Raw genomic sequence first — 21,792 nt, 5'->3', positions numbered from 1 at the left:
TTCTTATAGGAGATTATATTATCATGACAATATTTTTTGACCTGAGCAGACGAATGGGCTATTTCACGATTCAGACCTACATTCCATGCATTCTAACAGTTGTTCTTTCTTGGGTTTCTTTTTGGATCAATAAAGATGCAGTACCAGCCAGAACATCACTGGGTAAGACTGTGCTACTATGTCATAAGAACTTAAAGATTAATAAATAAAACTTCATTGATTCATATGCTAGAAATATTCTCTAGACTACAACGACGTGATAATGTATAAAAACAAAGTTTAGTTTATACCAAAATGAAAGAACTTAAAATAGTAAAGGACTTCACATAGTAAAGAACTTGACATTAGAAAACCCATATTTTTCCTGTAAACAGAACTTAAATATATATAAGAATTCACAGAGCCCTAGATTCAACCCAAGAACCACATAAAACTGGGTGTGATAGTGTACATCTATAGTCTTGGCACTCAGGAGAAAGATCAGAAGTTCAAGGTCATCCTGATCTACTTGGGTAGTTTGAGGTCAGCCTGGGTTCGTAAGACTTTTGTTTTGTTTTGTTTTTTAGAAAATTCTGTCACAACACAATTGGGTTAAGAGGGAAAGGAAATGTATGTTGTTGTATTATTTTATTTTAAGATGTGTCACGTTTGTTTATGCCATGGAATATTTGTTTAATGATGTAAAGATGTTTAATGATGCAAAAAAAAGCAGAGAAGGGAAAATATCTGAATCTCATTTAATAAATATTTTAATTGCTTTAAAACAAAAATTGATTATGCTTTAGTAGGATCACAAGTCATGAAAATTCACTTATTAGTTAATACTGGAATTAAAGACTGATGCCTAGCTGTTCCAAAAGACAGATATCTGGGTGGAACAGGAGCTTCTTGGTTCCTATAACATCAAAAACAATGGAATTAATCTGTTACTTTTAGAGTTTGTTGTGCAATAACAGTGATTACAAGAGTAATTTCTAATTCATAGTTTGAAAAATAGATTATGATCTTCCTAAAATAGTGTGTTTAGTGATCACATTAGACAAGAAAATTAAGGACTGATTTTATATGTGTTTTAAGAAAATGACAATCTATTGTCTTTGTAGTATTACACAAGGAAAGCTTATTAATTAATTGATTCATTTTCAGTGTAAAGGTTGAATCACAATGCAGTTATAGTTGTATCTAAAACATGTAAAGTTCACATTATCACATAAGAAAATGTTACATTAGTATATTAGTTTAAGTTACTTTGACTGTGTAAGGCAAAGCAACAAACAAACAAACAAAAACCCCCAAAACAACAACAAAATCCCCTCCAGTAACTGTTGTTTCAAGTTAGTTGAAAAGTGCTTGTTCTCACTGCACACGTCCAGAGGTGGTGGCTCCCTGTGGTGGTGTACGTGGTGGTGAGAGGAATTCATGGACATCTAGTTTCCAACTGCGTTGTGGGTGACTTGAGTTTCCATGGTCATCTCACAGTTTAAGGTGGCTACTGGCTTCTGGTCACGGTATTGGAGTAGAACAAAGATGAAGGGAAAAGAACCAAGGCATCTTTAGCACCGCTGAGTCCTCTAAACATTAATTCCTGGCTTTGTTCCCCTGGCAGTATCATAACCTGTGATCACACTCTGCTGCAGAGGAAGTGGCCAATGAAATTGTTCTTTAAGAAAACCTCCTGTCAACTAAAAATATTTATTTTTTGACTAAGGAGGAAGGGAAAAGTGAATATTAGGAGCCAACCTGAAATCTATAGTAATTTGAATCATTAAACTTTCCTACACAAAGAACACAGTGAATATAATGTAGCCATGGTTACTAGCAATTCTTTCTGGCAATCATATCCTTTTGTTTCCATTGTGTATTTCAGCTGACAATATTGTTAAATTAGACAAAAGAATAAAAATGTTCTGCTAAATTACTTTTAATCATCTATTATTTTTTCCTTTCTTCACAGGTATCACTACGGTTTTGACTATGACAACCCTCAGTACAATTGCCAGGAAATCTTTACCTAAGGTTTCTTATGTGACAGCAATGGATCTCTTTGTCTCTGTTTGTTTTATTTTTGTGTTTGCAGCACTGATGGAATATGGAACCTTGCATTATTTTACTAGCAATAATAAAGGAAAAACCACCAGAGACAGGAAGCATAAAAACAGGACTTCGGTATGTTTAATTTTAATTTTTAATAGTATTTTTGAGAATTTCATACAGAAATGTTGTATATCCATCATTCTCTCCCCTTCCTTTCCTCCTCTTCCTCCCTCCTTTCTAAATTCACAATCTTTACTTTAATTATTATTGTTACATGGCCATACATGTTGGATGTAATGAGGTATAAGAGGTGGGACCTTGTAGAATTTCTGCTGTCTGCTTTGGCATGTCAACTGGTGTTGGCATGATAGTCTTGATCAGGCAAGTAGGTTGTTGATAATTTATAGGTGTATTTCCTTGTCGTGTCTAGGGGACATGATCTCTCAACAGCCATCCTCAGCCACTGTATAGTACAATGTTTCCATTCCCTCTTCCATGACTTTCACTTAATCTCAGGTTTGGGAGAAGCATTGGGGCTGGGCATACCATAGTCATTTATTCTCTGAATTTCCACTACTTCTATATCTATGTAATTGTCTCCATCTCCAGCAAAAAGAAGTTTCTTTGATTGGCAGGGAGAGTTACACTTCTCTGTGGGTATAAGGATAGATATTTTGAAAATGACTGGAAATCATATTAGATTAGGAAACAGAATAACAGATTTTTCTCTCAAGTCTATGAACTCTTCTGCCACTGGTAGATGGCTACATTTATATCACCACCATGAATTAATTCCCTTATGTAGAGCTGGCATTAATTCACCACTGTGGATACCGTATCAACACCTCATTTTAGTTAGATATCTTTTTCTTAATATCTACCCTGTGTTTTGTTATGTAAATGGGATGCTTGAGAAACTATGATAAAATATACATAAAATTAAATTAAAACTAGATTATCTATAACTATCCAGTCAGAAAACCTTGTTTTTAGTCTCCAATAAACTCTATTAGGTCTTCCTTATAAAACTTGACATTTATTTTTTTTAAACATATTTTATACGATATCCAATCTTGCTGCTACCATCCTTCATTTCTACTACTCAATCTCCCCCACCCCCAGATTCTACCATCACATCATCTTCCCGACTCCTTGTTCTTGTATAACTATTGATTTATTTTAACATGCTTAGACTTATTAGTCTGGCCCATTTTCACACATACATGGGATCATCTACTGTGGCCTAGATAATTTTCTAATGATCATAGACCTAAGGAAAAATGACCCTTCTTTTTCTGGCAACCATCAGTTCACAATAATTCCTCATCTAGTGGGTGGGTTTAGAAGCCACAAACTGCTTCAAGCTAGAATTTTTAACTGGCTGGATCCTGTGCAGGTAATCACAGATGTTGTGAGTTCGTGTGTGGAAAAGCCACATCCAGAGGACAAGCATTTCAACACAACCTCTACTCTACATTCTTTTGCCTCATTTTCCTGAAATGTTCCAGGAATCTTTGTGGGGGTGATGATGGTGATGTAGTCATTCTGGGTGTGATGGTGATGTAGTCGCTTATGGTTATTCCCAACACTTTGAATAGTGACCACTACCCACTGAAATAAGGAACTTCTCTGACAAAAGTTGGGAACAGTGCAAATCTACAGATCTAGATATAAGTACTTATAAGGAAGTTTGAGAACATGATCATTTAGGAGAACAGCGTTAATAAGTTTTCCTCTACAGTCTAGTACTTCCCTGTCCATGAGTTTTGAGCCTGTTTTCAGTGCCTCTACTAAGAAACAGGCTTCAAGTCCAGTCAAGAGACCAGCTGGTTACCCCATGAATATAATTTCATTATTGTATAGTGCACAGGCCCTGTTTAGAAGGTCAGTAACAGAGTTATGTAAGCCCACCCATGTCCTTTCTTCCCCACCAGTCTGCATAACACCTTGCAGTGCTATGAAAGATAGGCAGCAGGTAGAGTTTCCTGGCCAGCTCAGGAATGATTTCTCCGTAAACGTCACCAATGCATATGGTTTCTTCTACAACAGGGTCCAGTTATGGTGAACAACCAAGAGTAATGACATAAGACTGTATTGTTTGGGATGGTATTGAGGCCTCCCTGACCAAAACTCTTAGGGAGATAACTTCATTTCTTCAACTAAGACTTTATTTTAATAACTTGTCTCTGCTTGGAGTAGTAATGTCCACTAATGTGGAGTGCTTCTGTTCAAACTCATTCTTAAAAGAATATATTTTTAAATTAGCTTACAAATGAATGATGATGTTTCATGAGGTTTCTTTCTACATCCTTAGTTTTGGCTAAACCGTTCCCTACCCCTTTACCCCCTCAGTCTTTGTTTTATTTACTGGTCTATTTGTTGTGAAGAGACACCATGACCAATATAACTCTTATGAATGAAAACGTTTAATTGGGAGCTTGCTTAGAATTTAAGAGGGTTAGTACATGATCATCATGGCAGGAAGCAGAGAGGCATAGAATTGGAACAGTAGCTAAGAGCTTTAACTAGTTCACAGGCAGCACACACACACACACACACAGACAGAGACAGAGACAGAAACAGAGACAGAGACAGATAGACTTGGACTGCCATGACTCTTGAGACCACAAATCACATTTTCAGTGACAGGTCTCTTCCAACAAAGCCACACTTCTTAATTCTTCCTAACAGTCTACCAACAGGGAAGGAAACATTCAAATCTATGAGCCTTTTGGGGGCCATTCTTATTCAAGCCGCCACAGTCCCCCATCCCCACTTAATCCTTTATTGAGACTCTCTGTTATGTTTCCTATTATTCTATCTTACTGCATTTTTACTTGATTTGCAAGACCATAGGTTCCCAGTGTGCTTTTCATGCACACTTCATTTTGGTTAAGGCTTCCCATAGGCCTCCTGTCTACAATCCCTGTTAATCCACTAAGTGCTTTAGTATTTTTGCCCCAAGAATTCCTCTTCTCTATTTTCATTTCAAATGTATTCTACCACCCCATTTTCTAAATGCATCTCCCACACTGAAAGCCCTCCTCATGTTTCTTAGTCTCCAGACATGCTACATATTAAACTTACAGAGAAAGATAACTGAGAGAATATGCAATATTTGTCTGTTGGGGCCTAGGTGACTTCATCATGTATAACATTTCCAGTTCCATCCTCTGCCTGCAAATTTCATCCTTTATTTTCCTTTAGAATTGAGTAATATTCCATTGTATATATGTACCACATTATGCATCACATTTTCATTTGTCAGTTGATGGACATATGGATTGATTCCATTTCCTAGCTATTATGAATAAAACAGCAGTCAATATGAAAGTACAAATATCTTTATTGTAACATATAAACTGCTTTGAGTGTATGTGCAGGAGTGATTTAAGCTAGGTCATATGTAGATCTCTTTTTAACATTTGGAAAACCCTGACTACTGGTTTTCTGAGTAGCTGAACTAGTTTGTACTTCCATTATTAATATGTGATACTGACAAAAAAATCTAAGATTATATGAAAGGATCATTCCTCAAGACCAAGACCTCTGTTTATTCCAGACACAGGCATGGTTCAACAAATGTAAATCAATGTGTTATATCCATTCATATAGACTCAAAGACAGAAATCACATGATCATCTTAGTAGGCACTTAAACTGCCTTTGTCAAAATTAATTCAATATTTCTACATGATAAAAGTTACAGAGTCTAAGACTGGAGGAGCATGCTTCAATGTAAAAAAGGTATGTATAACAAACACATGCCAAACATTCTTCTAAATGAAAACCTCAAAGCATTTCCACTAAGATCAGGGAGAAGACATGTGTTCTCACCATTTATAATCAATTAGTGCAAGATTCTTTAATGCTACATAATTTTCTATAAGTGAAATAGTATCTAAATTTATTTAAGACATATTTTTGAAGCTGGTTGTGTTTTTTCACACCTGTTATCCCAACACTTGGAAGGCAGAGGTAGGGGGACCGTCATGTGTGCTGAGCAATAAAATAAGACCTTGCATCAGTACAACCAAACAAAATATTAATACATCAAAGATTTCTCTTTAATTTCTATTTCACAAGTACATGTGGATTTCCAGTAATGAGTGGAACACACAATTAACTTACTTTTAGAGAGTAATGGATCTTTTAAGGTTAAAACTCAGAAAGAGCAGACTAGCTGTTACATTTTTTTCTGGTTTCTGTAGAATTATACTCCTTCACTCCACATTCCCAATCACAGTGACTAACATTCAGATGGCATCAAATTCAACGTTAAAATTGATTTTAATAATTCTAATACTGACAAAACTATCCTTGTAAAAATCACTGAACATGGTTTACATGAAACCATGTAAAATACTCAGCTCTACCTGGAACCCCTAATGAACGTTAGATATCGCATTCAGGTTGTTATAATTGTTATTATAAATTTAAATTACAGTCAATTATTTAATTGTTACATCCACTCCTCCAAAAGGGTAAGGCCTCCATCAGTTGCTGAACGAAGGTTTTATGATGACAGTTAGAGTGTTCATCAATTTTATTACAAGGGAAGGCCACTTCAGGGACTCTCTCCCTTACTGCTAGTAGTCTTAACTGGGGTCATCCTCGTGAATGCCTGGGAATTTCCCTAGCACCATGTTTCTCCCTAACCCCATAAGGGCTCCCTCTATCGAGCTTTCTCTTTCATTACTCTTCCACTCCATCCCTCCCCCAGCTCTACCATCCAGTTCCCTCATGTTCTCATCCTCCATTCCCTCCTCTCTATTGCAACCCCCACCCCCAGTTTACCCAGGAAATCTCATCTATTTCCCCTTCCTGGGGTGATCCATGTCACTCGCAGGTCTTTTGGGAGCCCAGAGCTACAGCTCTCTGCTCTTCATTTTAACATCTTCCTCTGTTCAAAGCACTTAGAAAAGTAGGGTTTCATTTTACCAATATTGACAACGTGACAGTATGCTACTGATGCCAGTAAATACTTTCAGGACAGATTATGCCAAAACTCACATAAGACATCCATCCTGGACAAGCAGCTTGAAAAACTGCTATAATGTGTGCACCATAAGGTTCACGGGATCAAATTACTTTAAGTTTGGGGGCTCAATGTTTGGTCCTGTTTTCTTCTTTTTTATGCTATTCACTTTAGAAAATTGGATGTATTTTTAATTCTCCTTTTATTTTTCATTTTATATTTTAAGAGTTAAAGCCTAGTAAACTGCATTCAGGTCTTATGATGTTCAATGTCAAAGAGGACATTGCTAGATGTAAAAATATAAGGACTGGCTTCAACCCACAAATCTGTGTCAGTCACAACTTTGCATCAATTTAAAAGATCAAGTAGATGACATGATATCCTGCCTAAATGGACAAAGTACAAAAGAATGATGATTTACACTTGAATGATCACTGCTAGATTTAAAATAAATATCATTATCATTGTGAATACAGGTTATGTGGGGGTGTGGTCTCACACATTCCAGAGGATGCATTAAGAGGTCAGAGGACAGTCCCTGCCGTCTCTCGACCATTGCCAGCAGTCTTTTGCGGGGGTATCTTTGTGGATCTCCGTGGGCCTCCCTAGCTCTCTGCTTCCTTCCCTTCTCATGTGGTCTTCATTTACCATGGTCTCCTATTCCTTCTTCTCCCTCTCTTTTCTTGATCTGGCTAGGATCTCCCGCTCTCTTTCCCTCGACTGTCGCCCTTCATTGCTCCCACTCATGTCCAAGCTGTTCATGTAGATCTCATCCATTTCTCCGTGTCTTTCTTGGGGTCCCGTTTTCCAGGTAGCCTCACTGGTGATGTGAGTAGAAGTCCAGTCATCCTTGTTCCACATCTAGCATCTTCCTATGAGTGAGTACATACCATATTTGTCTTTCTGAGTCTGGGTTACCTCACTCAGGATGATTTTTTCTAGATCCATCCATTTGCCTGCAAACCGCATGATGTCATTGTTTTTCTCTGCTGAGTAGTATTCCATTGTGTATATGTGCCACAATTTATTTATCCATTCTTCAGTTGAAGGGCATCTAGGTTGTTTCCAGGTTTTGGCTATTACAAACAATGCTGATATGAACATAGCTGAGCAAGTGCTCTTGTGGTATGATTGAGCATTTTTTGGGTATATGCCCAGGAGTGGTATAGCTGGATCTTGGGGGAGATTGATTCCCAATTTTCTAAGAAAGTGCCATATTGATTTCCAAAGTGGTTATACAAGCTTGCATTCCCACCAGCAGTGGAGGAGAGTTCCCCTAGTTCCACATCCTCTCCATCATAAAGTGTCTTCAGTGTTTTTGATCTTAGCCATTCTGACAGGCGTAAGGTGGTATCTCAGAGTTGTTTTGATTTCCATTTCCCTGATGATTAGGGATGTTGAACAATTCCTTAAATGTCTTTCAGCCATTTGAGTTTCCTCTGTTGAGAATTCTCTGTTTAGTTCTAATGCCCATTTCTCAATTGGACTGTTGGTTGTTTTGATCTGGTGATGGGATGGCCAAATACCCTAATAGTTGTGCCCTAAACCCCATCCAAGGACTGAGGAATCTGGACGCAGACATCCACGGCTAGGCCCCTGGTGGAGCGCTGGGAGTCTAATTAGTGAGAAAGAGGAGGGTTTATATGAGCGAGAATTGTTGAAACCAAGGTTGGATAAAGCACAGGGACAAATAACCAAATGAATGGAAACACATGAACTATGAACCAAAGGCTGAGGGGCCCCCAACTGGATCAGGCCCTCTGAATAGATGAGACAGTCGATTGGCTTGATCTGTTTGGGAGGCATCTAGGCAGTGGTACCAGGTCCTGGGCTCGTTGCATGAGTTAGCTGTTTGAAACCTGGGACTAATGCAGGGATGCTTGGCTCAATCTGGGAGGAGGGGACTGGACCTGCCTGGACTGAGTCTATCAGGTCGATCCCAGTCCTCGGGGAAGACCTTGATCTGGAGAAGGTGGGAATGGGGGGTGTGCTAGGGGTAGGCGAGGGGGGCAGGAAGGGAGAGAACAAGGGAATCTGTGGCTATTATGTAGAACTGAATAGTATTGAAAAATAAATAAATAAAATTTTTTAAAAAAAGAGGTCAGAGGAAAACAGTGTGGGTTTCCTCCTTCTGGGAATCAAACTAAGATTGTTATGTCTCCAAGGCAAGAATTTCACACACTGAGCCATTTTTGCTGCTTGTTTGCTGATAAGTTTTAAAGAAAGAAAACTGGACATTTTTTCTATTTTCTTATAACTCAGACCAAACCTCCTCTCTGTTTTCCATTTCATCATTTATTCCTAATTTTAAAATTTAAATGCCCACAACTGTGTGTAGTAATTGTCTTTAATTTTTAAAATTTTTGTTAGAGAGTCTCAGAATAAAAAAAATAACTGATATTAACACACATGTAATATATAAAGCCATGTGAGTTTTATAGTTTCTCTACACAAATATATAACACAGTTGTATTACTAACCAAAACATACCTTGTGTGTGTTTGAACAGTTATCCAGTACAACCCCAGGTCATAAAATATAGAGCACAGCTCCAAGTGTAATGTCGACTCAGGAGAGCTGAAGCATAAAATTGGAAACTTAAAATTACAATATTAAGAACTATGAAAGTCTAGACATAATTTTACTGTAGTTATGCAAGAACAATAATCATATGTTTAGTCTGTTAATTTTAGCAACAACCTCAGCAAATTAAACACTAAAAATGGAAAAGAAATAACGAGATGACAGTATTGACGTATTAAGTGGCAAATAGCAATAGTTCACACTTGACATATTAATTGACTGGAGTGTGTTAAATATTTTTATAGACATTCAATACAACCTTTCTCTGTCTTTCATACTTGCTGAGATACATATTTCATTAGCTCTTACAGCATTAAATGACACTTTGAAAAACTGGGACCAGCAATCAAATTTGTATTCCTGCCTGGTTTGTTTTCAGCCACATGGTCTTGTTAATCTAATGCACTGAAATTGAGAATAGACAGCTCTGTCCATCCATCCATTTTGTCTCACATTTTCCATAAAACACATTGTGAGATCTGTGTTTTCCATTTCTCCCAACCCAACAATGCAGCCCAGACTGAGCTCCTGCTGAATCTTATGCTTATATGATTGTCTTCTTTAGAATTACTGCTCTCCCTTCTCTCTCTCTCCTTCCATAAAAGATTGTGCTTTCATTAAGATGCTAAAAAGTCTGAATAGTCTGTAATCCACCATTTTCCCTCTCAATTGTTTATGATGAGAAATCTAGACTGCCCTGAATATATGTGTGTATATATATGTATATGAAAATACACCTATATATTTATGTGCATGTATTGATTCATATGAATGTATAGTTCTGTATAAAGAGATGACATCTGAGTACAATATATTGAAAAACATTATGCAATTTAATTAAGATGTCTTCTACTTTTCACATTAAGTAGTTGATTTTATCTTTCTGTCTTACTTCCTCTCTCTTTTTTCTCCCTTTAATCTTTCTTTTCTTTCTTTCTCGTTTCTGTTTTTTCTTTAATTATTGTTTTTATTCTGCCTATCAGTGACATCTAAAGAAATGCACATCCCATTAAATATGAGGGAATATGGGGGTTTTATCTCTTAATAACAGGCACTATTAAATGATTTGGTACAGTTATTGAAAGAAGAATCTTAGGTTAACAGTGCTGGACTGTAAAATCAGGACTCTTGTGGAAGAGGTAAAAACTATAGTATCAGTAAACCTGCCATCACATCACCAATGATGAACATTTTATGTTGAAACTTCAATATGTATAGGTTATCCACAATCTCATCAAGCCATGAAATACCTACATTTTGAGACTGATGTATAAAACTGAAGACAATACTTGCTTAATTTTAGGCTCTCAAATTTGTTAAGTGTAACATGACAGGTATTTATTTTCATCAATGTAAAGGTAATTGGGAGACAAAAAGATATTGAATGTGTACTCTGCTTCCAGGAGTGTTTAGAGTTAGGTGTAGACAAGCTTCACAGACAGCGTGTTGTCCAGAGTTCTAGTCTTGGCATTCATGTAAATACTGGGCATAGTACTGCTGTCTCAGGAAGCCTTGCACATTTACCTACTTCAGACTCCAGTGGAAGATGCTGTTTGAAAAAGAAACAGGTAGATAGCTCATATGCATTAGCTCAAGATTGACCTCTAGCTCCTTTACAGACATACATCAGCTTTTCACAGAATGGAGACTGTCATTTATAGGGTTGGGAGACTCATCCACATTATCTTCACTCTGCTTCAGTTCCTATTTTCAATAGCACATTGTTCCTTGAGCTATTACAATATCTCCAAATTTATCGCCCTTCCTATTTTGCCAATTTAGGACCCACATTATGCGTGCACATTCATTTAAGCACTCATGTGTATCCATGTGTAAACATATGCACACTTCCACATAAAATAATAATAATTTACAGATTGAAAGTAATCCTATTGGCTATGAGAAAATTATCAATAAGAATTGTAGTTTCTAAAATGTTTTCCAAAAGCAAGGTGTTTAAGTAAAATAAATACCAGTAAAGTGAAGGTTATTTTTTTTTATTTATTTCATTTAATATTTTCTTTTTTTTTCCTTTTATTTTATTTTACAATATCTTTCAGTTCTACATATCAGCCATGGATTCCCTTGTTCTCCCTGCTCCTGCCCCCCTCCCCTTCCCCCCAGCCCACCCCCCATTCTCATCTCCTCCAGAGCAAAGCCTCCCCCAAGGACTGAGATCAACCTGGTAGACTCAGTCCAGGCAGGTCCAGTCCCCTCCTCTCAGGCTGAGCCAAGCATCCCTGCATAAGTCCCAGATTTCAAACAGCCAACTCATGCAATGAGCACAGGACCTGGTACCACTGCCTAGATGCCTCCCAAACAGATCAAGCCTATTCAGGGTGAAAGGTTATTTTTAAAAGAGCATGAGAGCTGCTCTTCCTGAAACAGACAACCACCACAAATCTGGGCCTATTCTAACTATATCTAACATCCATGGAGTACAGAAGATACTGTGACACATGGTCTGTGAGGTACAGATTAATCGACAAATAGTATTGAAAAGATGGTTATGCGAATGTGGGTCACACAGCACTCAGAAAGTTTTCCTTTCATTTCAAGTGAAAAGAATCCATTTGTAAAGCATTTAAACTAAATCTAAAGGAAGTTTGGTAGAGAAAAATTTCAGAAACAGTATTTCACTGTTCAAGCAGTAGTTTGGAGAATAAGTTGACATTTTCAGAAGAATAAATTTGGGAGAATATTTAAAACTGAGAAAACCACAGGAACTGAGTTGAGGCTTGTAGATTGGAATTGGGGAAGACTAGCTTATGTCCATCCATATTATATCTAATGCAGTAGCTGTTCAAAACTGCTTAGGTGGTCAAACTGATACAAGCTGAACAAGATTCAATACATAATATCTCCATAGCATTATTGTACCACGTGTGCCAGGTCTGATAGCCACATGTGACTTATATACTGGCCATAATCAATACACCATATTTTTGAAGTTCCCTTGGAAATCACTGGCTTACAACACAAGAGATTTAGGGACAAAATTATCCATGTTGAGTATAGACCAGAGTTTGTGGACAGCGTGTGCATCACTAGCGTCATGTTAAAACTATAGCCTTTGTCCTTTCCACTCTAGTGAGTCACAGAAATTTCTTAACAGAATGGTATAGCGGCATCTATGTACTGTAAAGATAACTAGAGATAAGTACGCAGTGTGTAGTCTTAAATTGTGGAGGAGGTGGGGCCTCAATTCGGAGACTACTGTAATAGCTTGGGAAACAATGTACTAGTGAAAATAAGAACTGGAACCTCAAGGGAGGATAATGTGTTGGAAGGGCCTCCTAAGCCTCCAATTCTCAGTCTCCTTTCCATAAAAGGCTAATATCTTTCCCAGCCAGTACATGTCTGCAAGAATAAACATTCATCTATCCTTCAGAGGATGTAATGGAATAACAAACACCTGTGTCAATTTGCAATTTCACAAATCATAAAAGATTTTCTTTTTCTGAAAGGGTATTTGACAAAGCTCCTGGGAGGTGTTTTATGATATTGGTGATATGTAAAGTGCAACAAAAAAGGGCTGCTTAAATAATTATAAAAATGTCAGTGGATGGTGGGATGCTTTATGAGACAGTAATCAGTAAATGTCAGTTGCAAAAACAGGTGATTTGCTTTTGCGTGCGACTAGGCCACTCACAGCGAGTTTTCTGTTTTGTTGTCAAAGTAGCATCCTTTCATGTTACTCTTCTCAAACTAAATAGATAGATTGATGATTAAATAAGACTCTCATTAAAAATCTAAATTTATACTCATAGTATTTGAATATAGTTGGGGCAAAAACAGAACAATAGAGTGTATGTGAGGAATGAAGGCCCACTCTGCTTAGCACTCTTGGTCACAGATTTCAGAATTAAAATTATATCTATTTTTTGTGGTTTTCTTCTCAAGGATATTTTCACTTATTTCTAATATAAGTGTAGAAAATTTCAAAACATCAACGATAGAAAAGAAAAAACTTATTTTATATGAAAGATGGCTTTTTTACCATCTTCTTTTCATATATATACGTATATATATGTATACGTATATATGTGTGTGTTTGTGTATATATATATATATGAAATATATAACACATCCATATATATGAAAATACATAGCATTTCCCCTACTGGTTAAAGTTTAAATTTATGTTTATGAACAATTCCAATGCCACTTCTGTTTCTTCTTACCTCTAAATTTTATCATGTTTTATAATGTAAAAAAATAAATAAATAAAGACCAGTTTGTTGTCCATTTTGATCAGGTCAGTCCCCAATGCCTCATCTCATTCTATGCTATGCTTCTCGACCATTTTCTCTCCTAACTCTGTGTGTTCTTTTATCATACTCATTGAGTCTGCTAGTAAGTACTGGTGCTACTGATATGTGCAGAGGTGTATGGCCATTGACTGGACCACACGCCTGAAGATATGAATGGGCCCTCATGAGGCCCTCTCCACTTTACCCTGGGATTAGCAGGCTTCATCTTGTACAGGTGTTGTGCACTCATTCATAGGTTCTGTGAATTCCTGTGTGCAACAGCCCTGTCACACTTGGTGAAATCATTTCATAGCAGATGTCCACTGCCTCTGGTTTTATAACCTTTTCTCCCCCTTTCCCACAAAGATTCCTGAGCCTTGAAGGTGGGTGCGAGATCCCACTTCTATAGCTCTTATTTTCTGCCCTTTGAACTTTTGTTAAGTCTTTGCAAAAGAAGGCTTCACTGATGAGGGTGAAGAGGCACACTAATTACATATTTTGATTTCCTAGGCACCACACAGTCCAGGTTTTCTTTTTTGTCATCTTTTCCTTCTAAGTATATTTTTAATTAGCTTACAAACTGGAAGGATTTTTTTTAAGGATTCTTCATATATCTTACCTTTTCTTTAGCCCATTCCTTCTCTTTTCCTGTCCCTGTTCCCAACTCCTGCCCTCATGCCTACATAAATCCCCAGTCCCCAATATTGTCCAGACCCTGGATTACCTATCATATGTGTTCTATCATCTTTTCATGAATTTTACTTTTGGGGAAAAATCACATTTCCATCTAGCTTTCTTATACAAAATTCATTTTGTTAAGCCTTCCCTCACCCCTTGTTGCATAATCCTTATCATCTTCCCACCAGCTTGAATCATTCTGCCCCTCCTCCTCTCTACTTTCATTTCCCTTTAATTCTCCCTCCCCATCTTCCTTGACTGAATCCCCTTTCATGGATCATTTCTAGTAACCTAACTTTTCCATGTGCTCCAGAACAGAAGATAAAAAGCTGGGGCCCTCCACTTTATTAACACGAGGTCTTCCCCTCGTCTAGGGCTCACCTAGTATGCTAGCAGGGATAGCCAGCTTGCCCCGGGGGCCCTGTGTCTCTTGCCTCCCAAGCTCTGTGGTCACCAGAAGCCACCACACCTGACTGGCATCTTGCTTGCATCCTGAAAATCTATGTTTTCCTGCTCAGACTTGAAGCGTGAATGCTCTGTCCACCGATCTGTTTCTCAACCTACATGTTCTCGACTTTTCATATTTATTTGTATTTTCTCACTATTTAGAAGTGCAGTAGCTTTGAATGAAAGTTCAAATTTTAATAACTTGATATCTTTTTCATTTTTCAATATTTCCCATAAAATATTTCATGTCTGTGAGATATAGCTTTTTAAAACATAACATAAAGAAAAATGAATAACTATCTACATTAGAAAGAATGGAGCTCAGTAAAATGATTTTTTATAGTCCTGTCTTTCTAATTCACTGCTTAGATGACAATGTAGCAGTGATTTTAGTGAGATTTCCATCTGATGGCTTAGTTAAACCAAGACATTCAGAAGTCCCGAAGGACAAAGGATGACTAAAGCTGCAGACCTCTTGTCATTTTAAAGGATTCTTCTTTTTTTTTTCTGGTAACCCCTCTTGTTAGCCATGTGCGTATGTGTGCTTTACCGTGAATTTTATAGTCCGCTGTGACATGGAATTTTCAGAAAGCGATGACAACAGAAAAGGACCAGCAGTAAGTGCTGTTCACGTGTCTCCAAATGCTTGCTGTACACACCCCATCCATCACGCTGGCCTGTAGTACTGCAATTTTCACCTTGGTGTAGCAGGCATCTCAGAGGCAGAGGAGCAGACACATTTTCTGTTCAAGTTCACACAAGCACTGTTTCCTGGGAGACGTCTCTCCCAATTGCACCTGACTCTAAAGTGCTGGATATATGTTACACAGCATTTGACTCTTGCCTGAGCTACAGTATTTTCAAATATTATTTTTATCACTGATGAATAGCCAGATCCTGAGTCAGTACGGTTTCTCAGCAGGTAAAGATACTTGCTACAAGGACTGACAACCTGGGTTCAATCTCAGGCCTGAAGAACTTTACGTCTGTCCTGCAACATATGCATGTTCATTCTTACACACGTGCATATAAATACACACACAAACAAAGTGATCTTGTACAATAAAATTCTTACTCAGAACCTATTATGAAATGTTAATTTGATATTTATCTCAAAATAGTAGTTATCGGTATCATCAAACAGAGTTTGATTTTTTTATATTATGTTATAAAATTTACGTAGGCTATGATATGATATCCGCAGGGAGGACTGCTGTATTGTTCAAATGAGCCTAGTTTTGTACATCTATTGCCCAGAAAGCTGAGTTTTTAAAATCCTTGTAATGTGGCTCTTTGCACTTACTCCTATTTTACTATATTTTTTTCTGTCCTTTCTGGCTTTTCAAACTATTCTATCAGAATATCTCTTCTTGTTATTTATTCTCATTATAACTAAAATAACTAAATTATATAACATTCAACATCAAAAAATATTTGTGGCATTATGATTATGAGTGTTCAACACCATAGAAACATTAAGTTTACTGTCATTTTATACTTAGATTGATGGTTGACATTTTGGTTTTTTTTTTTTTTTTTTTTTTTTGGTTTTTCGAGACAGAGTTTCTCTGTGTAATTTTGGTGCCTGTCCTAGATCTTGCTCTCTAGACAAGGCTGGCCTCGAATTCAGAGATCTGCCTGTCTCTGCCTCCCGAGTGCTGGGATTAAAGCCATGTACCACCACCACCCAACAACAATATTTTTTGTAGATTAACTTTCTACAAAGTTAATATAGTGAAGTTTTATTTCTAAGTGTATTTTTTCTATATGTGTCTTGGAATAGAAAAAAAGTTAACTATAGCAGTAAATTAAAGTCTAAAAAATATATTACAATTCAACGTAATCAATATTTGGAAGTTTTGTTTTGTTTTGTTTTGTTTTTTTAGACCAGGCTGGCCTTGAACTCACAGAGATCTGCTTTCCTCTTCCTCCCAAGTGCTGGGATTAAAGGCGTGTGCCACCACAGCCCAGCAAGTTTTTTGTTTGTTTGTCTTTAAATTCATTATCAATTGCTTCCTGCATCTCTGGCAGGGGTATATTTAGCTTCCTTGATTCTGTTTTTTTGGTCTTACAGTCTCATTTATCATTTTCTCAGGTATCACCAGGTCTCCATGCTGGATCTACGCTGATACCCATGAACAGTATTTCTCTGCCTCAAGGGGAAGATGATTATGGCTACCAGTGTTTGGAGGGCAAAGATTGTGCTAGCTTTTTCTGCTGCTTTGAAGACTGCAGGACAGGGTCCTGGAGGGAAGGACGGATACACATACGCATAGCCAAAATTGATTCCTACTCGAGAATCTTTTTCCCAACAGCTTTTGCCTTGTTCAATCTGGTTTACTGGGTTGGATATCTTTACTTATAAATCCTACTCATAGATAAATAAAAGCCTGGTTTAGTCCAATATACTCAGTTGTATTCCAGTAACAATGAAGTTTAAATTTAAAATGAAGGAGTCCATTGGTAAAAATCTGAATGGTACTGTTAAAAGACTAGGGCATTCATACATGAATAAGACAGAAGTATTCAGATTAACTTATCTAAGTGGACATGAAATTGATTGTCAGGTATAACACATTGAAATCTTAGCATATATTTTTACTTTACTTTTCTTTATTTTGCTTGTATACTATTAATATTGGGAGTTAATACTTCTGTGAGACATATTTTGAATATGAAATAATTTTAATACATATTTTATTTAAATATAACTATTGCTTATAATGAACTTAATGCCTAATATTAAAGTGTTCTTTGCCTAGATTAGTCATTCATTTGATTTTAATTCTTGTTTTTACTTGCCCTGTTTGGGATATAGAATGTTTGAAACAAAGCCATGGTTTTCTCTGATTTATTTCCAGGATATGTAACTCTCAAGAAGAAAATAATATGTGTATTAATTCCTTTTTAAATAATTTCCCTTGTGAACTGTTAATTTGTAATTGTACATGTTTATGGATTTACAGAATAAACAGTGCTGTTATGTCTTATGTTTGAAATGTAAAACAATTCAATCAATCTACTTGACAATTACAGTTTCTAAATGACCAGTTTTATCTGTAATCCAGTTGATTTCCTGCTCAAGGGTTAAACAGAACTCAAGCCACATTTAATTTGAAGATTTTCAAACTTCGATAGAAAATACTAAAGCCATTTTGTTTATTTTTGTTTGCAATGCAAGGTGTGGACAAAAATGAAAGTTATTTTCTGCTTTGTAGGATTTGCGAGGTATAAAGAGGTTAATGCTAAATGTTACAATGTAACAACAAAGAAATCAAGTGGGAAATGTTCTGTTTTTTCATTATGTGCCACAAAAGAGTGTCACAAGTTCAAAAAAGCATTAAGTTAAAGTGCTTGATTTAACAGTGCTTAAAGAATCATCTGGCAAACTAATTGCAGGTTGTCTTGAAGATAGACTTAAATATATTCTATTGACATTTCATATAGCAGATATGTTTGGGAATATACCCATTGATTTCCGGGGTGAGTTTTACAACTGTGTTGCAATCACTGTGTTCTCTCTTTTAGAAATGTGGGAAGCCTCAAAATTCATCTTACAAATGGCCTTTGTGAGTGGCATCTGTAATGAACTTGAGTGAGGACATCTCAAAATCCCTCCAGAGAGGAGAAGAAAGATTCTAGAGAGTCTCACTGTAGGGAAAGCTCATCACAGTTGCCAGTGCTACATCTGTGAGCAGAGGCTTCAGTTTGGATATAAAGAGCACACATTTTCACTGTGGGTCTGGAGAGGTGGCTCAGCATACAAGGGCATCTTATGTTCTTACAGAGAACCCAGGTTCAGTTCCCAGTTTACAACAATCTGTAATGCAGGGAAACTGAAGCTCTCTTCTGGTGTGGCTGAGAGTGCATGGACATTGGTGCACATACATACATGCAGGAGATTACATACAATAAAAATAAATAAATCTTAGAAAGGAGGACATTCTCAAGGTTCACAGTAGCTATCACAATGAAAGGTTTCATGAGGAAAGGCTTGTTGAGTTTGAAGAGGAAGCTGTCATGTGAGCGTTTGACACACGTTTTTATTTCAGTAATTGCTCCACGTGGTGTAGCGGTGTCGGGGTGAAGCTTCAAATGTAAAACAACGTGTGTTCCCCAGCTAAATACAACTCTTTCATCTTTCTCACAAACCTCTTAAAAACACACAGGATTTGAGGGACACTAAAATATTGACTTTTTTAAAAATACGAAGAGCCAAATATAAAATTTTGACTATGTGTATATTAACTTTTAGATACTCCACTCATTTATGTTGACAGCATTAAATATTAGTAGATGTCAATAAGATGAACATTCATTTAAGGGATAAATGAGGTATGGAGCATCCCTTAAGGCATAACATGCTTCACTATATTTTTATGGCTATTTACATATTTGTAGTGGTGGCTTGCTCATTGTTAACGGTGTTTAATTTCGGGGCTCTTTGAAATGTATCTAAGCATGACTACTTGTTAAAATATTTTTAAATGCTTGATATAAGTACCCTCGAGTTTCTCATTGATGTTGACAATATTTACAAGTGAAAATAAAAATTGTTAAAAATATTATGTTTTTACATATATTCCTTGCATATGTATAGATCATGAAATAAGCACTTTGTTTTAAAGCCAGTGGTATTGCATTTAAATAGTAAAATTAGAAACAGAGGCATGCAAACCTAATTTCTTCTACATATAGTAACAAAAAGATAAAATTTTATTTAGATATTTAAGGAATCAGATAGAGCTTAAAGTTTATTTTTAAGGGAATAAAACCCAATTCTTTTTTCTTCTTATTTTCAAATTTAAAGTCAACTATGATGAACTATTTAAATAAATATATCTTCTTTCTCTACATGAGTTGAAGTAATTTATTAGGTTCATGTGGACCCTTTCCCCCCCTACACTCGTGGGAAAATGATGTTTAATAATAGCATAAACCAGAAACATAGCCACCAGGAATAACAAGTAAATGTTAAACAGGGAGATGTAAAAATCACTTGAAAGGGTGTTAATTCGTATAGTCCCAGTTTCTAGTTACACAACCAGTATTTAAAATTTTTGAAAAGCAGAATGTGCATAGCAGTATTTTATCCACAGCATTTTATATTCTGTGGAATTGCATCCTAAGTGATTTTCTCTGTCTACCCCTTTGTACCCAGAACATTATTTTGAACAGTAATGTGCCCCACACATGTTAAAATGCAAACAAAAGAAGCGTTGGCTTCACATTTGCTAGCAAAGCCTGGCCATTTGGAATGACCTTTGGGAAAGACTTGTGTTTTTTCTCTCAACTTAAAGTGACATGCCCATACCATCCTGCAACTGAAATAAAATGATGGCAATCAGAAACACAATGCCAACTGGGTCTGCCCTTTGTATAGTAGGACTCTGAAGAGCTGAATATTTTGTATGTATGATGTACAGAAAAAAAGTATGAAGAAATTACTCCCAATTTCTAGTGGTACAAATGCTAAATATCTTAAAATGGCTGTTGTGACATTTCAACCCCAAATTTATAACCATTTGATAGCTATAATTGGGTTTTCCTATTGCAGAAGTTGTGGCAAGGATGAAAGTAAGCATTGTCACAGAAATTAGTTAAGTGTGTGTGTGTGTATACATATATACATATATATGTGTGTGTGTGTGAGAGAGAGAGAGAGAGAGAGAGAGAGAGAGAGAGAGAGAGAGAGAGAGAGAGAGAGAGAGAGAGAGAGAGAGAGAGAGAGAGAGAGAGAGAGAGATACAGATTATGTGACTACAGGCATAAACACATTTGCTATTTTGCTGTTTATCCAATCACCGGTTAATAGTTTAAATTTTACTGATCCAGTTTAAGGTTATTTTCTTGTATAATCAAAGTATAGATCATAATTAGTCAAACCCTAAAATGTATTAACTTTAAATACGTTTATTGAGAGGTTTCTCTTGGATGAAATTATTCTCTGTTCTTCTGCTGCTGAACCATTGGCAAGAAGGCAACCTTCTATGTTGTCTGTTCTTTAAGAAAATAGAATCAACCATTTTATCACTGAACAAAGTTATTGGAATATGGGAACACAGTGAAAAGGAATTTTTTGCTTACTTGCTCAACTCATTTAGTATATTTGATGACTTTTAAAAATGTATTAGTGAATTCTCTCTTTAATTTTAAAGTGTCTTCAATAAATTATCTAATTTTTACATCAAAACTTTATTATTTAGGTTAGTTGGAGAATTTTCCTGTCTTCCTACTGAATTTTCTGATATGCTAATCCATATTTTATTCTAAAACAATTTTAACCTATAGGGATTTAACTAAAAAATATTTCATTTTAGAATAACTTAATTTAATTTTTAGATTAATTAATTTTAGATTAATTAACATTGCATTGACATGTTTGAGTACAAAAGTGCCATTAATTAAATTGCAGAGGTGTTATGCTACAGGTGTGCATGGATTTTGAGGGACAGAAAAATAATGAAGTACACTGTAGGACTGAGAGGTGGAGATCACACTGTTGACAGAAGTTATCAGCGGTAAATGGCTAGTTTGTAGATGCACTTTTTGTTCCCAAATAACTGACATGGAGAATTAAAATTATTTATAAATGTTTGGCCAATTGCTTAGGCTTTTTTTTTTTTTTTTTTGAGACAGGGTTTCTCTGTGTAGTTTTGGCGCCTGTCCTGGATCTCACTCTGTAGACCAGGCTGGCCTCGAACTCACAGAGATCCACCAGCCTCTGCCTCCTCAGTACTGGGATTAAAGGCATGTACCACCAGCGCCCGGCCATCAGGCTTATTGCTAACTAGCTCTTAAAACTTAAATGAACCCAGTT

The 21,792-nt window shown here is 36.5% G+C and overlaps 1 protein-coding gene across 1 annotated transcript in view; it reads left to right on the top strand.

Moving 5' to 3' along the window:
• The window catches only part of Gabrg1 (gamma-aminobutyric acid type A receptor subunit gamma1), a 76,280-nt gene extending 56,743 nt beyond the window's left edge, over positions 1 to 19,537 (top strand). Inside the window, exons 7-9 of the mRNA XM_028862545.2 lie at positions 10 to 162; positions 1,955 to 2,166; positions 17,068 to 19,537. Coding sequence (XP_028718378.1) covers positions 10 to 162; positions 1,955 to 2,166; positions 17,068 to 17,337 — 635 coding nt within the window. The 3' untranslated portion in view covers positions 17,338 to 19,537. The remainder of the gene's footprint in view (positions 1 to 9; positions 163 to 1,954; positions 2,167 to 17,067) is intronic.
• Positions 19,538 to 21,792: the final 2,255 nt, after the last annotated feature.

The sequence above is a fragment of the Peromyscus leucopus genome, chromosome 10 (assembly GCF_004664715.2).
Source record: "Peromyscus leucopus breed LL Stock chromosome 10, UCI_PerLeu_2.1, whole genome shotgun sequence".
Classification (NCBI taxonomy): domain Eukaryota; kingdom Metazoa; phylum Chordata; class Mammalia; order Rodentia; family Cricetidae; genus Peromyscus; species Peromyscus leucopus.
The sequence above is the reverse complement of the archived record's forward strand: the minus strand, read 5'-3'. Positions and strand labels throughout refer to the sequence as shown.